The 18,452-nt window shown below is 44.9% G+C and overlaps 1 protein-coding gene across 1 annotated transcript in view; it reads left to right on the top strand.

Annotated features, from left to right (window-relative positions):
- LOC130130553 (cytochrome P450 2J2-like) overlaps nucleotides 1–17,674 on the top strand; it is a 60,106-nt gene extending 42,432 nt beyond the window's left edge. The window contains exons 6-9 of the mRNA XM_056300262.1: nucleotides 3,653–3,800; nucleotides 3,995–4,182; nucleotides 4,281–4,422; nucleotides 17,499–17,674. Of these exons, the coding sequence (XP_056156237.1) occupies nucleotides 3,653–3,800; nucleotides 3,995–4,182; nucleotides 4,281–4,422; nucleotides 17,499–17,674 (654 nt within the window). The remainder of the gene's footprint in view (nucleotides 1–3,652; nucleotides 3,801–3,994; nucleotides 4,183–4,280; nucleotides 4,423–17,498) is intronic.
- Nucleotides 17,675–18,452: the final 778 nt, after the last annotated feature.

The raw sequence follows: 18,452 nt of genomic DNA on the forward strand, positions 1-18,452 counted from the left end.
CGTAGTCCTGCGTGTTTGTTGATAAAGCAATAGGAGAAGATATTCGGTCTCAAAACCATCCGTTTTATTTAGCAGTAAATGGATAAAACATACAGAGCTCTGGGTCTAGATCTTCCTATCCCTGACAAGCAACAGAATGTGTCAGTTCACGAAGTCTGACTGACTATTCTTTCCCTGACCCAGTCTTTATACTATACAAAGTGTTGACTAAACATGAATGTGTGGCCTTCTTTGTGATTGGTCCGTTGATCTGACTCCATTTCCGCCTTGATGATATCCGGACTCCAAGTGATCTCCTTCTGCAGCTGCTGTCGTGAGATCCTGTTCCTGTTTCTGAAATCACAGAGCACAGCACATCCTGTATCTACTCCCCCCAAAGGCAACAGCACCATTGTTGTTCCTCTTACATTATTGTAGCCGCTTCCTTCTAACGGTTAGTGCCCCTCACTCTTTTACCTTCTATGGGGATAGACACAGTCTTCCTCTTGGGACATCTTATCCTGTTATTGTCACCCACTTCTCTTCCTATAGCTTACTCTGCATTTCTCTGTCTGCTGACATACTCACTACTTTTCCACTGCCACTATAGCCCCTCATGTCCTTGTAACAAGCCTTGTTCCTTATGCATATGATTTCCCAATGATTAATCTATCCTTATATCCCTTATTCCAATCAATACGTTGTAATCATCATTATTAAGCATCACACCATTGCATTTATCTACAAAGGGCACCTGATGGTAGCCACGGACGAGGTCCACTTTGGAAAAGATGGCTTTGGAAAAGATGGTGTCGTATTGTTGAGTCGGCGGTAATCACCGCACGGGCGCCACCCGCCACCAGGCTTTGGGACGATGTGGAGGGGTGAAGCCCACGGGCTGTTGGAGCGGCGAATAATGCCGAGACGCTACATATTCTCGAGCTCCTCCCTGGCGGCGGTGAGGTTGGCTGGGTCGAGGCGCCGAGCCAGAGCATAGACTGGTGGGCCAGTGGTGGCGATGTGGTGCTCCACTCCGTGCTTGGCGGTGGAAGACGAGAAGGTGGGCTGCATGAGGACCGGGAACTCAGCGAGAAGCCGGAGAAAACCGTCAGTGGCAGAGAGCATGCTAGACAGTCTGATGGAGTCCGCTCCGCTGAGAGTACACACATACGAGCAGAAAGTGACAGCGTCGATCAAGCGGCGGTTTTTGACATCCACTCCTATGTCCATATGCGCATAGGAGATCCGCGCCGAGGAGGGGGCGGCCATTTTTGCCGTGACAGAGTCCCAACCGAACCGCTGTACTCCGAAACACAGCTCCAATCAAGTACTCCCTACTGCCATAAGTGCGGATAGGGTTTCCGTTAACGGCTTCCATGGCATATCCGCAGGACAGGATGTCTAGTCTCGATGCGGGCAGGACGCTCCTCTGCGCGCCCGTGTCGCACAGGAACCGCCGTCCAGAAATGGTATCTTGGATGAAGAGCAGCCTTTCAGTTCGGCCGACGCACATAGCCACTACTGAGTGCCGTTTCCTGCCGCGCTGAAACTGCATGGAGATCGGCACTGCTTGGCCTTCGGTCCAAACTTTGCGTGCGTGGTAAAAACACCGGTCATGGTCCTGCCGCCGTTGAGGATCTGCTGCTGCGACGGCGACTGCTGTGTTTCCAGGCAGTGATGAAAATGTCTGGGCAGGAAAAAACGCGGCGGCGCAGTGCTGTTGACCAGCCAGGAAAAACTTATCAGCCTCCTCGGCCAGAGCACGACAGTCAGTGATGACGGTGTTGACTAAAGCAGCCCGTACCTGAGAAGGCAGCTGTCGCAGAAACAGTTGAGTGTAGAGGAAGTCGGGCTTGTTTGTCCTTTCCCAGGAGATCCAGCATCCTGTCCATAAAATCAGACGGCATACTGTCACCGAGCCCTCGTAGAGAGAAGAGCCGGCTGGCCCGCTCAGCGTCAGAAAGTTCAAAATCTTTCAACGGGTGAGCCTTGAGTGTCTCGTATTTATCCTGCTGCGGAGGATTTTTGAGGAGGCTCACCACTCAGGTTGCTGTTAAACTGCCGACAGCCGACACCACATGATAGTAATGTAACGATCACGGATGAATAGGATCGCTTAGCCCATGGCTAACGGGTCTGAACCTTTAGTCGACTGGTTCACGTAGCCACCCGTGGTGTGGGAGACCCGGGTTCGCGTCCTGAGTTTGATGACCAATCAATCTGGTGATGTGATTTTGGAGTCACATTTCAGATTATCGGAGCATGGGATAAAGCAAACAAACAAACAAAACCAAAATAAAACAAAACCAAAATAAACATAGCAACATTAGATTTCCTTAAAGATATCCAATGAAGTTTTCCTTGGAAACACACTGGTTTTGTTCACATTCCAAATCAAAGCACATTGTGTGTGTGTGTGTGTGTGTGTGTGTAATAGACGATGGCTCTGTCTCTGTCCGTTCGTTGGTTTATTTGTTGGTCACGCTGTAGTATTATCTGTTTGCCATAGGTAGGGGTCTAAACAAAAAGTATTGGCAAATTTGAAGAATAAAACAACAACAAATAAAACAGTCATCTTGGCCAGCCTGTTTCTCATATTGTATGGACTAAAGGTGACCTACTGGTTAGTGCTTTGCTAAACTAACAGAGCTTATCAACATATGGTGAAGGATGACATGATGCTGTTGTGGGTTGGAAAGGAACCAGTGCAGGGGTCCGGCAGGGTCAAGCCCGTAGGCACGTTTATTTCTATTCAGGGAAGGGAAATGCGGGATATGTATGGTGCAACTAGAGTCCTGGATGTGGGGTGTGTAAAAGACTATGTGTTTGTGTGCAGGGCGAGTGTGGTGCGTGTGTGCAGGAATGTAAATGACTTGAGGATGTTTGTGCGTGTTGGTGAAGCGCAAGTCCAGGAGTAGGGGTTCTGCGGGAGGCAGCGTGGGAACACAAGGGACGCGAGGAAGACGGAGCCCGAGAAGCACCGGCACCGGGGGTTCTGGGAGGACGGGGGGGAGAGAGACACAGAATTAGACTCAGGAATCACAACATAGGAATTGCAGGAGAAAAACACAGCCAAAGAGTCTAGCGATCTACTGAGTAACTACCGTACTAGGTGGCACAATCTGGCAACGACTGCGCGTCAGCGTCCTCTCTTATAGCTGGCTGCAGATTGGCTTCAAGTGCGCTGATCACCGATGAGCCTCTGGTGCGTAGCTGCGCTCTCAACGAGCGCGCTGATTGAACCCTGCCGGTAGACTCAGGCGGAGACGCGCCTTGCGTCTGGACCACAACAGTTGGCTTGTTAATAATCCATCTATTATTAACAACTTTCTCATTCCTCTTTTTCAAGTAGCATAACTTTTATTTGAATAGTCAGTAGCACATTCTTGGCATTTTAATAATAATAATAATAATAATAATAAATCAATCTTATATAGTGCTTTTCTAGTACTCAAAGTCGCTTTACAATAAACGGTGTGAAACAAGACGACAGATGAACATAACACAGACATACAGGGGTGGGTGGGAAGGCGGGCTACGAGAGGGAGAAGCAGCAGCCACACATGACGCCAGCAGTACTCTCCGACTTGGACAGATATAAAGGGAAAGAAAAACAAACATCAGAAATCACAGATGCAGGTCAAGCGCTCAATTTTTGGTTTCTTTCTCTCAGAGCAAAGGGATTGCCACTGGTGAGATGACCTTCTATGAGGAGAACCTGGTGATTTGTGTCTTGGACCTTTTTTTTGCTGGCAGTGAGACTACAGCCAGCACCCTTCGCTGGGCCTTGCTCTACATGACACAATACCCAGAGGTTCAAGGTAGGACTTACTGACCAACAACTAAAGCAAAGTTCTGTAGAGTGAAAATTCAAAAAGACACAAAATGAATGTCAAGTTTCATAGCTGCATGATATCACACTGGCAAAATATATGTCAGACTTACTCAATGACCTTTTTCCAAGATCACGATATCTTGCTTTTATTGTCCTGTCCTCCTTTGTCTTGTTTGATAGAAAAGCTCCAGGCTGAGATAGACCAAGTGATCGGACCATCCAGACGGCCAACCATTCTGGACCGTGGCAATCTGCCCTACACTAATGCTGTCATTCATGAGATCCAGAGGATGGGCAATGTAGTTCCTCTCAACATACCTCATGCAACCACCAGAGATATCCAGTTGGGAGAATACACTATCCCAAAGGTAATTTCTCATTACTTATTTTTCAAAGCATCCTATAAAAATTACTTTGCTACAGATTGAGTTGTTCACTCTGTTTTTTATGCTATTTTTGTCTACAGGGAATTATAGTTCTTCCGAATCTTACAACAGTACTGTATGACAAAAATGAATGGGAGACACCATTCACCTTTAACCCAGGACACTTTCTAAATGAGGATGGCGAGTTTGTGAAGCCAGCTGCATTCCTTCCTTTCTCTGCTGGTGAGGAGCATCACAAGGCATTTGGCTTCACTAAATTTTGCTTAAGGTGCCCTGGAGGCAAGTTAATCTTAATATTTCACTCTTGATTCATAGTATCGATTTTACGTTTTCCAATACAACAGATGTTCCATAAAGTTCAAAGATACCTTCCCTATAACTCTCAAATGACGGTGGATATCCATTAGCTCCTCACCTGTGCTACATTGCGTCATGCTGTCAGAAAAGACTTTGACTCCTGTGAGGAAGATGGATGACTCTGACCCTGCCCACCTAACATGCAGCAGATGCTGCCACAGGCGTGTTTAGACACGTCAAGGTCAAGTCAAGTTTATTTGTAAAGCCCAACATCACAAGGTAGTCCCAAGGGGCTTTACAATCTGTACAATATAAAACAATATACGACGGTATACGACATACAACACCCTCTATCCTTAGACCCCAGACCCAAATGAGGAAAAACTCCATAAGAAAAACCTTATCACGAAAAAAAAAATGGGCGAAACCTCAGGAAGAGCAACAAAGGAGGGATCCCTCGACAGACAGACATGCAATAGGTGTCAGATGCACAAAATAAACAACAATAACTAAATAAATAAATAAACAGTGGAATTATAATGTAACAACAGATTACACAGAGCAAGGTAATAATACATGGCGTTAATGCATAACATTTAGCAAATTTAAATGTGCTGGTTAATACAATTGTAAAGAGAGTACAAAGAAAATTTAGTGAATTTTTGACCATCTAAGGCAGCGGTCGGGAACCTATGGCTCGCGAGCCATATATGGCTCTTCCGGTGACGGCATATGGCTCCCAGACAATTTTGAGTTGAAAATTATTTTTTTTTCAAAAAAATCAGTTTGGAACTGATTTTAAAATACTTGTGATATTTCTTAATAATACTGTGTCATTTTAAAGTAAACAGAAATTAGTTTTGAAGATACATTTCACGGGTCACGGGTCACCCGTGGGTCGGGTCGGGAACCAATGGCTCGCGAGCATGTCCGGGTCATTGTAAAGGTGAAGAAATCAATTTTATCAGATAGCCAACTAGTTTATCCGCTTCAACCCTTGTAACGGAAAAGATGGCGAAAAGAAAAAAAGACGATGATTACCGTGCATTCCAGGCTGCGTGGACAGAGGAATTTGCATTTGTGGAGAGAGCAGGATCTGCGGTATGTCTAATATGCAATGATAAAATTGCATCGATGAAACGGTCAAATATAAAGCGGCACTTCGATACGCACCATGCTTCATTTGCATCGAAATATCCAGCGGGGGACAGCAGGAAAAGGGCATGCGAGGAGCTACAGCGGAGAGTGCAGACGAGTCAGCAGCAACTACGTGTGTGGACCAAGCAAGGTGACGGGAATTCCGCTAGCTTTGCGGGGGCTTTGGCAATAGTAAGGAATGGAAAGTCATTCACAGATGGCGAGTATGCCAAAACATTCATGCTTGATGTGGCCAATGAACTGTTTGACGACTTCCCAAATAAAGACAAGATAATCAAACGAATAAAAGACATGCCCCTGTCAGCAAGAACTGTGCACGATCGTAGCATCATGATGGCAAATCAAGTCGAGGAAACACAAATTAAGGACATAAACGCCGGGACATACTTTTCTCTCGCGTTAGATGAGTCAACAGACGTTAGCCATCTATCTCAGTGCAGTATCATTGCCAGGTATGCTGCAGGTGACACACTGCGTGAGGAAAGCTTGGCTGTTTTGCCAATGAAAGGGACAACAAGAGGAGAGGATTTATTCATGTCTTTCATGGAGTTTGCTAAAGAAAAAAAACTACCGATGGATAAACTTATTTCTGTCTGTACTGATGGTGCACCCTGTATGTTGGGGAAGAACAAAGGATTTGTAGCGCTTCTCCGTGAACATGAAAAGAGAGCCATCCTAAGTTTTCATTGCATCCTGCACCAGGAGGCGCTTTGCGCTCAGACGTGTGGCCAGGAGCTTGGCGAGGTGATGTCTCTGGTCATTCGAGTGGTCAACTTTATTGTTGCCCGAGCTTTAAATGATCGCCAGTTTAAAGCTCTGTTAGAAGAAGTTGGGAATCATTATCCCGGTCTGCTTTTACACAGCAACGTGCGTTGGTTGTCAAGGGGGAAGGTGCTCAGCCGTTTTGCAGCTTGCCTGAGTGAAATCCGGACTTTTCTTGAAATGAAAGGCGTCAAGCATCCTGAGCTAGACAACACTGACTGGCTCCTGCAGTTTCACTATCTCGTGGACATAACTGGCCATCTGAACCAGCTCAATGTGAAAATGCAAGGTATTGGAAATACAATCTCATCCCTTCAACAAGCAGTGTTTGCATTTGAAAGCAAGCTGGAAGTCTTTCTCAGGGACATTGAAACAGGTCGTCTTCTGCACTTTGAAAGACTGCAACAATTTAGAGATGCATGCTTAGCAAGTGACTCCACTCAACATCTGGATCTCCAGCAGCTAGCTGGCTTTACGTTCAATCTCCTGCAGTCATTCAAAGCACGTTTTGGAGAATTTCGTGCGCGCACTGGTCTTTTCAAGTTCATCACTCATCCACATGAGTGTGCAGTGGACAAAATCGACCTGACATGCATCCCTGGGGTCTCTATCGGAGACTTTGAGCTGGAAGTTGCTGACCTGAAGGCATCAGACATGTGGATGAGTAAGTTCAAATCACTTAATGGAGAGTTGGAAAGTCTTGCGCGACAGCGAGCAGAGCTGGCAAGGGAACACAAGTGGACAGAAATTAAAAATCTTCAACCTGAAGACCAGCTGATTCTTAAAACTTGGAACGAGCTTCCTGTGACATACCACACAATGCAGCGTGTGAGTATTGCCGTATTGACCATGTTTGGCTCTACATATGCATGTGAACAGTCTTTCTCGCATATGAGGAACATTAACACCAACCTACGCTCACGTTTAACTGATGGAAGCCTCAACGCCTGCATGAAGCTCAACCTCACCACGTATGAACCAGACTACAAGGCCATCAGCAAAACCATGCAGCACCAGAAGTCGCATTAAAAGTAAGACATATTTAATTTATTATACGTTAAAAATACTATATGGCTCTCAATGAAATATATTTAGAAATATTTGGCTTTTATGGCTCTCCCAGTCAAAAAGGTTCCCGACCCCTGATCTAAGTCAACGTCAGGAACTCCACAGATGCAGTCAAGCCGGTGGGTCCCCACGCCATAAAACCAGCTCTGCTGATTGGGGCCCTGCAGAGAGAATAGACTTCACATGTACACGAGGCAAAGAAGAAGAAGCTGAAATCATCAGGTGGCCGAAAGAGAGATAGAGAGAGATGATCCATGGTCATCAGACAGTCCGTAAAGGAAGGAAATATATCATGGAAAGGGAGAGATGGGGCGGGGGGGGGCAGGCACACAGCATGGGCACACATGTGCTAAGAGATACAAATGTAACCCCTTCTTCACTGGCGGGCAACGCCAAGCACATTTGAACAAGACAACATCCTAATGCTACCAGCTACTAAAGTGTTACAAGCAAATCCAATGGCGCAACAGGGTCCTGAGTTCTAAGCGGTGGAATGTTGAGCTGGCCGAACCTCCTGTGCACTAGTAGGCTAGTGCCACTAATGACAATAATAGTGACAAATGATAATATGAATATTTAACCAGGATATTTATCAGTGTAGTAGCGCGGTGCCTCCACTGAGAAAATACTACACTTACCTAAGGCTAGTGAATGGTGTATCTTCCCGAAATTTAAACAAACCTATGGTTAAGGCAGATCGTGTAACCCTGCTGTGTACTGAAATACCGTACACGCTTATTACCAACACTCCAAAAGTAAATGAGCTGCCAATACACCCGAAATATAATTAATAATAACAGGATTTATTGGATAATAATGAGAGAGAGAGAGAGAGAGAGAGAGAGAGAGAGAGAGAGAGAGAGAGAGAGAGAGAGAGAGAGAGAGAGAGAGAGAAAACAGAGAGTACCACACGAGGGTGGTACTGTTGATCAACTAAACGTTAATTAAAATTTAACAGGGTGTGACAACCGTTCACAATATACAGAAAGAAAGTATCAAAAGAATACAAAATACCCAGCGCTTTCTGTTGGGGCCCGTTGGTGCACATTAAACCAGTTCTCTAAGCGCAGGGCAAGGCAGACACCCTACGATGCCCAGGCGACGAGACAAAAGTGCGTGGGTGTGTGTGTATAACGACTCTGTCCAGGTTACTCACGACCCAACACTCCCACGACCGGCAGGCTGTGTGTAGCTCAGAGGATGGTCGGCGCTGTGTTTGCCGTCGGCTCCCCGGCAGGGCCTCCGATGGTCGGCGCTGTGCTTGCCGTCGGCTCTCCGGCAGGGCCTCCGATGGTCGGCGCTGTCCGCAAGATGGCCACAGGGGCAACGTCCCGACAACCCCGGCGAAGACAATGGTCCTCCGGTGGGAAACGAAGCAATCCGACCCGAAACAAACCCCACCAGCAAGCACACGACCGTGGGCCAATCGCAACCCTCGGGTCCTCAAATGCGGCCAGTACACGGCTGTGTACAAAGTCTCCGCGAAACGGGCACTCAAACAGGCCGCAGAGAGAGAGATAAAAAAATGGGACCTCTCTCACAAGAGTCTGCTCAATCTGCCCCGTTTCCCTCCTTTTCGCGAGGAGATCGACCGTTGCGACCCCGCGATTTCGCGGGCAGAACACTCCACCTCATATCATTGGCCGATAACAAAAATTCAAATACAAATACATCCCATTTGTCCACATGTTTGGAAACCACACCCACACAGGAAATGTTTAAGACACAAAGCATGTTGGTAAATGAAGTACCAAAGATTTTTTTAGATTTTAACGGTCCTTACACAAACAAAAGGTTAAAATGAAGCAATGCATTCAGAAAGACATGGGCGCAAGTCCATGGACGACATCCAGGGCTTTACCTGTGCCCCTATCAATAGGGTTAGTGGTTGTGTCAGGGAGGGCATCCGATGTAAAATTTTGCCAAATCCGTATGTGGATTGACAAGACCATACTGGATCGGTTGAGGCTCCATACCGGATCGGTGAAGGCCCAGGTTAACAATGGCCGCCATTGGTGCTCTGCCCTCACAGGGTAAAGATGGAAACTGTAAAATCTGCAGTGGTGACCCCTGAGAAAAAGGGAAAAAGCCAAAAGAAGAAGAAAAATCAAAAAGTTTAGGAACATTCTTGTGGGTGGGAAAAAAGCAACAACAGATTATTGCTAAGACCTATAAATTATAAAGACCCTCCCAAAAGAGGATAGTTTTGACAAGGCTCAGAAGGATGTAAAACTATCAAAGAAATAAAACAAATGCTTAAAGGCCAATGAGAACAGGTGGGTTTTCAGTTTAGATCTGAAAGAGTCTACAGAGTCAGATTCTCTAATGTTGGCTTGGCGACTATGCCAAAGAAAGGGGGCGTGGTAAGAGAAGACTGCCTTTTGTAGGTGGAGAAAAGAGGTCTTGGTGATTTCTCTAATATAAAATTCAAAAGATAGGGATTGATCAAAAATAACACCAGCTTTAGGGCTATAGAACTTTGGGGGATCACACAGTTGTCAACAGATACCACTACTGGGTCATATAGGTGACTTTGTCCTGCAGGGCCAATAACCAGCATCTCAGTTTTGTTTTTGTTTTTTCAGAATTAAGTAGTAAGAAGTTAGAGTTTTCACGGCAGACAAGCATGCCTCTAGATTTCTGATATGAGAATGACTGTGTGACTTGACGGGTACATATAGCTGGGTATCATCAGCGTAGTGGAAATTTATTCTATAGCTCTGTATAATAAGGCCAAGAGGAGAGATGTAATAGGAGAATAACAAAGGACCAAGAACTGAGCCTGGGGTACACCATATTTCACTGCAGAAAAATCAGCTGTAGCATCACCATGGACGACACACTCTATCAGATAAGCTCTATCAGATGAGTAAGACTTAAGCCAAGACAGAGCAATACCTAAAAAACCTGGGCAATTCTCAAGGCGGTCCAAAAGTATACCATGATTACTACTACTACTACTACTTTCGTCTGCTCCCGTTAGGGGTCGCCATAGCGGATCATCCGTTTCCATCACTTAAAAAAAAGTATACCATGATTAATGGTGTCAAAAGCCGCAGGGAACTTCCGGCCCGGATGTAGGATCAGAGCAGACGTGCGAGGAGTCGCTCCCCAACGAATTACTTTTTTTTACTTAAAAAAATACCATTTCTTGTTTTATTTGATCCCACACTTGTCTAAAGCAATTGCCACTCGAACTACAACGGACCTATGCGGGGGAAAAAACAACCGAAGAAGTCAATTCTTGAGATTTCATGCACTACAGGTCTCTCAGAAAGTTTGGGAAACATGGCCGCCGATATGGGACTGTTTCAGTCTCCCTTCTAATCTCCGAACTCAACAAGCTCAGAACAAGCCTCTCAGCTGAACTGACAACCTCTCTCTCCAATTCAAGCTTCACTTGATGCAATCCCTCTTACTTCAGACAGAGACGGGCGAACTGTAAATACGATTGTAGCTTGCCTTACAGATCACAGTGGCAGTATAACATCAATGGAGGCAGCTCTCACAGAGTCAGCGACAGAAAACGCTTACCTTAAGGTTAAAGTGGATGACTTGGAGAATCATTCTCGACATCTAAACATCCATATTGTTGGTGTGCCTGAAAGTACCGGACCAACATCCATTAAGTTTGTTTCCGAGCTCCTGATAGAAGTGATGGGCGACGGCATTTTCGAGAAGCCCCTGGAGCGAGATGGAGAGCACAGGTCTCTGCACCTGAAACCTGCACCGGGCGAGCGGCCAAGGGTGGGTCCGCTTCCATTGATTCCAGGCTAAGGAACGAGTAATGCGCTGGGCGAGACAGAAGAATCAGGTGCTGTAATAGGGCAAAAAAATATTTTACTTCAATGACTTAAGTGCCAACCTAGCAAAGAAGTAGGCCGCGTTCAATGGCGTGAAGTCGTCCCATAGGAAAGGCGTCAAATTCAAGATGCAACATCCAGCTGTCCTCCATGGGGTTTTTGAGGACAAGCGATCTGCTTTAACACTCCAGCAAAGGCTGAGGAATTCTACTCAAGAAACATAAAATCGGGGCGACGGGGTGGGGTGGTGGTCTACTCCATTGCCTACCAACACGGGGATCGCCGGTTCGAATCCCCATGTTACCTCCGGCTTGATCTGGCGTCCCTATAGACAATTTGCAATGTCTACGGGTGGGCATGTGTCCTGATCGCTGCACTAGCGCCTCCTCTAGTGGGTCAGGGTGCCCGTATGGGGGGAAGGGTAACTGGGGGAAATAGTGTGATCCTCCCACGCACTATGACCCCCTGGCGAAACTCCTCACTGTCAGGTGAAAAGAATCAGCTGGCGACTCCACATGTATCGGAGGAAACATGTGGTAGTAGATGCTTTGAAAGCCAAAGAGGAGCAGATCCAACAGAGATTAAGTTGCGTCTAGATGAGGTCACGTTCCAATATGTAATTGAGTTCATGGAGAAGACTCGTCTAGCAAAATATGGAAAGTCGAAAAGCAGGCAGCAAAATAAGTTTGGTGCACTTGCTCCACGCCAGAGACATTGGCAGACAATGGACATCACCCTCAACAATGGACATCACCCTCAGACACACGCCGGCGATGTGGACAAGTGGGTGAAGAATCTGTCCAACATACAAGTCACCCAGACGGAGAAAGACATCCTTGCTAGGGGGCTGAATTTTGCTGTCACGCCGAAGCAAGCCCCACTGGTGGAACCGATCACAGCCACGAAATCAGTGATCCATAATGACAAAAATCGCGGGCCCGGAAGCAGGGCAACTGTGGACAAAAGTTTCAGCTGCCTCAGCAACACGAAGCTGCTGTCATCCAATATCATCAGAGACAAGAGAAATGCACTCACGACTCTAAGTAAGGACAATAACATCATCATACTTTCGCGGGACAAAGGCAGATGCACTGTTGTTGTTGGGTTTTTTTTTAAACCAGATGGATTACCATGAGAAAGTTATGACTTTACGTAGCAACAAACACTTATGAGCCCCTGAAATGAGATCCAGGCAGCGATTACAAGACAAAGGATATATATTGTCTGAAGCTGCTAGAATAGGACAATGCTATTGGTAGAATTCTATACCATAGATTATACCCAAGGGACGCTAAACCGTCTGTATGGTTTACCTAAGATACACATAAACATGATGTGCCATTACAGCCTGTTGTTTGTACGATTAACTCAGTGACCTAGTATAACATCTTGAAGTTTCTGGCATCTATTCTTAACCTGTTGATGGGCAGTAATGAACATCACAATCAGAACACTATGGATTTTGTGGATAAGGTGAGGGAGATCATTATGGAGAGGGATGAAACAATGATCTCTTACGATGTTACATCTCTCTTCACATGCGTTCCTGTTGGTGAAGCAGTGGAGGTCGTCCATATGAAATTACAAAATGACCCCAACCTTAGCAATAGGACCACCCTAAACACTGACCAAGTGTGTCTGCTCCTGTAGCAGGGTCTTCAGTCCTCGTACTTTACATACAAGGAGCATTACTACAGGCATAGGTGTGCTATGGTTTCTCCAGTTTTCACCTCTAGTGGCCAACTTGTATGTGGAAGAAGTGGAAAAAAGGCTCTGACGTCCTACCCAGGGACACCAACTAGCCATTGGTTCAGATTTGTGGACGACACCTGGGTTAAAATTAAATCTCAGGACGTACCACATTGCTCGGACAACTTTAACTTTGTGGACAATCTCATAGTTTACCAGGGATGCTGTGAAAAATTACAGGTTAGCCTTCCTTGACTGTGAAAATGCAATTGGTGATAGGGGACATTTGATGATGTTTACTGTAAACCAACACATACTGATCAGTACTTGAGGTTTGACTCTCATCATCCACTGGAGCACGAACTGGGAGTCATCAGGATGCTGTACCACCGAGCTGACAACGTCCCCACCGACACAGCGGCCGGGGAAGGGGAAAAATCCCACTTTAAACAGACCCTGGTTAAGTGTGGTTATCCTAACTGGTCATTTGTTTGGCCAGGGATACGCCCAAACTGTGTATCAGTCGATCGAAGAGAAGAGAAGGACAACAGCTGTCTTAAGAGTAAACCAGTGGTGAGTCTGTATGTGGTGGGAGTGTTGGAACAGTTGACACATATTTTCCATACATTGTATCTCAGTTGCTTCCAAACCCGAAAATACGCTGCGCCAGAAATTAGTCCACCCCAAGGATCAGGTCCCCTGGCACAAACAGAGCAATATAGTGTATGCTGTTAAGTGCCGAGAGGATTGCTGTGACTTGTACATCGGGGAAACTAAACAGACGCTTGTGAAAAGGATGGCACAACACAGAAGAACTACCTCGTCAGGCCAGGACTCCACAGTCTACACCCACCTATAGGCCAGTGGCCACTCTTTCAAGGCTGAGGGTTTGCACATCCTTAATAAGTAGGAACGCTGGTTTGAACAGGGAGTCGAAGAGGCCATCTATGTGAAGAGGGAACGACTATCGCTGAACATCTAAGAGTACATCGATGTGTCTTCATTTTACAGTGCTGTGATTGCAACTATTTCCCAATCCCCTATGAATATGAACATGGCACTAAATCTACTTTGGCCAAACCTGATAGTTTTTCTCTTACTATTGACAATTCTATAGTTCCTTGGTCGCCTCAGGTTGAGTCTGGGTGTCATCCTGGACAGCACATTATCTTTTCAAGCCCACATCAACAATGTTACTCGGTCTGCATACTTCCACTTATGCAATATTAATCGTCTTCGGCTGTCACTTACACCTAACAACATACTCATTCACATCCTGGTTACATCCCGTATTGACTACTGCAATTCTGTCCTCTTTTGTCTTCCTCTCAAGTGTCTTCATAAGCTTCAATTGGTCCAGAATTCAGCTGCCCGTATCAGTACCAGAACTCCTTCCATAGATCATATCACTCCTGTTTTTCAGCAACTCCGTTGGCTCCCTGTTAAATACCGTATTGACTTCAAGATCCTGTTCCTCACCTTTAAGGCCCTTAATAACTTAGCTCCTTCATATCTTTCTGAACTCTTTCATAGCAACACGCCCTCCCGCACTCAGATCCTCCTCTGCTCTCCAACTCACTACACCATCGGCCCGCTTAACTACCATGGGGTCTAGAGCCTTCAGTCATTCTGCCCCCCACCTATGGAACTCTCTCCCACAAGAAATTCACAACATTGACTCTCTTTCAACCTTCAAATCACATCTCAAAATGTACCTTTTCAAACTGGCATATTCAGTCTGATCCACGCTTCATTGAGTTTTGTGCAGATGATGATTTTATACTTATCTCTTGTATTAACTTTTTATTGTCTTCTCTGCTTTGTTTTGATTTTATGCTGTCTGATACCGTGCTGCTTGTTTTTTTTACTGTGTTCTGTAAGGTGTCCTTGAGTACTCTGAAAGGCGTCCACAAATAAAATGTATTATTTTTTTTTATGGTCACTGTAACTGTAATTAATGGTCATGGCTACGGCAATTTGCACATTAAACTGATCACTGGTTTCGGTCATTGTGCAACTTTGCTCAGCATACCTGCAGTCAGCTAAGACTGACAAGTCCCTTAGATGAGTGATGAAATATTTTTCCCACTAAACGTTGTCTCCAGATGAACTGATTCAACTTTCTCGGAAGGCTATTTCATAAATGGGAATATAAACTTAGTGTACTCCAATTCAGTGTCACTTATGTAGCGTGGTTCTCTGCGTTGTGTAGTTTGTTGGTGTGACTGACGACGCTACGACGACAGGTAGATGATATCGTATTTATTGCCATCAGAAGCCTGTATGAAAACAGTACACAGCAGTGAATATAAAAGTCTCCTTCCGCATACAGTGCCCACAGCCGTCTCTTTCAAAGTCCAGAGCGAAAGGGCGACAAAACTGCACGTGACACTGAATTATTTTTTCATTGCAAGTTTTTTCTATTAACATAAATTATACAAAACCCATATAAGATGGTGTACAAAATTTCTTGCAATTCTCCTTTAAATTAAAAAATAACCTAAAATCAAAATAACAACTCCCCCCATACCCATATGAAAACAGTACACAGCAGTGAATATACAGATCTCCTTCCGCATACAGTGCCCACAGCCTGCAATTGATTCACCAACAACGCTATTTTCAGTGCATGAGTGGGCAATAGCACCCTCTAGTGGTCATCCTAACAATGCACTCCCACACTACAACGTGCAGTTACCGTCCCATTTTCTACACTTTAAATCCACGTAAATGGACAGAATAGTTGAGAATTGCAACACAAAACACAAACTGTTAAACGGTTATTACCATTACCGTCGATAGTACGTGAGAAACAGTATTTACAGGGTAATTTACGAAAACTCTTAACGGCACACAGAATACAGACCGTCTCTCTCAAAGTCCAGAGCGAAAGGGAACGCAACAGGCGCGAACAAGGAGCTTGTTCCACAACGGAAGAGTCCATTATATTATAACTGCTTCATAACGCCAAATATCAGCTTTGAAATGTTTGGACCGGATTCTATCAACTTTATAATGACTTCCGAAATGTACTTTGACCATTATATATGTACTAGTGTGTTGTAAGAAGTTAATATGAAACCAGGAAGTCACCCACATAAACAAAACCAGTTGGTATGGTCCTTTGCGCTGAACTTCCGCTCTGTGATCTTTCACAATAAGAGACCAGTCATTCTTGTAATGCATATCAAATTAAAGACTCAGTCCACAATCTAGCGTAACATCACTCTGCTACATCTACATATTCATTAAATTCAAGTCAGAGTGCAGCCACAGAAAAAAACTACCGGTAATATTTTATTTTAGGGGGTAAGAAAATAATAAAGTGTAATTATCACGTGATTTCTTAGAAATAAGGTTGAAATTACCTTATTTCCTAGTAATACGGTGGTAGTCTTTACAGGTAATATTACAGCTAGTGTGGGGTACTTGGGATTTAGTAGCCCCCCATCTATTTTTTATTTTATATACTTACCTTCTATTTCATATACTTACCTTCATTGACCACTCACTACTAGTAAAGAGGAGAATTGTCTGCTGTGTTGTTGTGATAGCCGGTTCTCGCCACAGGAGGGCACTGCAGGTTAATTGCTTCTAGCCTGTGTGACGCAGTGCTGGCTCTCGCGGTGCACTCTGGGGCATTCGGGTAGAATCGTCAGATGAGTGTTGCCGTTCGTATAGTGAGCCACGCTCTGAAAACGTGTCCTCTGTAATGTCTATTTGACAGGTAAGCAGACTAGTTAGACATATAGAATTAGGATGGTGATTAAATATGATGTGTAGGGATATGGATGCCTATTAGAAATACCCACGAAGGGACTTTCATATTTATTTTGATAACGTCATATCACTGGCTAACGTTAGCTAGATTGCTAGCGAGTTGTAACGTTAGCATAGCCATAGCTCCCGCGGTCTGAACCCATTGTTCTGTAGCTTGGCTTTGACATTGTCTGAATGTGTGATTAGTCTGTCCCTTTACTATGTTTAGTGTCTCCACACTGTAAATATGAAGGTAGGCCTATGTGTGTTGCTATTTTGATCCCCCCATGTTCCGTAACGTTATATACTGTTTAGCTTTGCTAGCGGTAGGCTAGACTAATGTGAATTTATGGATGAATATTATTTGGTGCTCTTATTGTGTATAAATTGTAGATGAGTGTTGCCGTTCGTATAGTGAGCCACGCTCTGAAAACGTGTCCTCTGTAATGTCTATTTGACAGATGGAGTAAAACAACAAAAACACCAGCCCTTGTAAGTGTCATTCTTATCAAGTGTGCTACACTAATCCTAACCCTAAACTAACCCTAACCCAAATTACAAGGTAATTTCAACCTTATTTCTAAGAAATTGCGTGATAATTACCACCTTATGACTTCCGACCCCCTAAAATAAAGTGTAACCAAACTACCATTAGAAAAAAATCTCTGAATTACTGTTTGGATTATTAATCAGAAAAAATATAGTATGGTTTCTGAAGCATCACTGCGTCAACCCCTAATAATACAGTGGATTTTCTTTCAGGCAAAAGGGCATGTCTTGGTGAGAATCTGGCCAGAATGGAGCTTTTCCTGTTCTTCACTTCCCTCATGCAGATGTTTACGTTCTCCATGCCTGCTGGTGTGAAACCTGTGTTTGACTACTGCTGTGGGGTTACCCAGGCACCGGTCAACTATGAAATCTGTGCCAATCTGCGTTAAGTATGACTTACTCTCTTGATAGGCGGAACTCTTTGTTGCTGCCACTAATATCTGGTTCATTCCATGTGAATTTCAGAACACTCCTTATGGTATAAGAATATTTAATATAAAATATAGCACGTACATTCCTGTATTAATCCTTGTTGTATTCTTCTAAAAGTAGTTTTCCTATCTACATCCCTTTGATGAAACTGCCTGATGTTCTGTGCAAATGGACGGACAAGTGTGCGGTGTTGATTGAATTAGGTTTTTCTTTCTTGGTTTGTTTAGTTGGGGTTTTGTGTGTAGCCTCCTAAATATCAGCAAAACAGATTTAACAGCAGATCCTGTGTCTTATTGAATGAATGGAGGAGGTTTTCAGGTACGTTTTCATAATCTTAGCTAAAGTCCCTCTATTTTGCCAGTTATTATAAAAATGTCTCCAACAAAGTGCTGGGCTGTTGCAGCACCACTAAAGAAACTTAACCCAGGGTGTCCGGGTAGCGTAGCGGTCTATTCCGTTGCCTACCAACACGGGAATTGTCAGTTCGAATCCCCGTGTAATCTCCGGCTTGGTCGGGCGTCCCTACAGACACAATTGGTCGTGTCTGCGGGTGAGAAGCTGGATGTGGGTGTGTCCTGGTCGCTGCACTAGCGCCTCCTCTGCTCGGTCGGGGCACCTGTTCTGGGCGCCTGTTCTGGGGTGAGGGGGAACTGGGGGGTAATAGCAATATCCTCCCACGTGCTACGTCCCCCTGGTGAAACTCCTCACTGTCAGGTGAAAAGAAGCAGCTGGCAA

Source organism: Lampris incognitus, chromosome 2 (genome assembly GCF_029633865.1).
Source record: "Lampris incognitus isolate fLamInc1 chromosome 2, fLamInc1.hap2, whole genome shotgun sequence".
Lineage (NCBI taxonomy): Eukaryota > Metazoa > Chordata > Actinopteri > Lampriformes > Lampridae > Lampris > Lampris incognitus.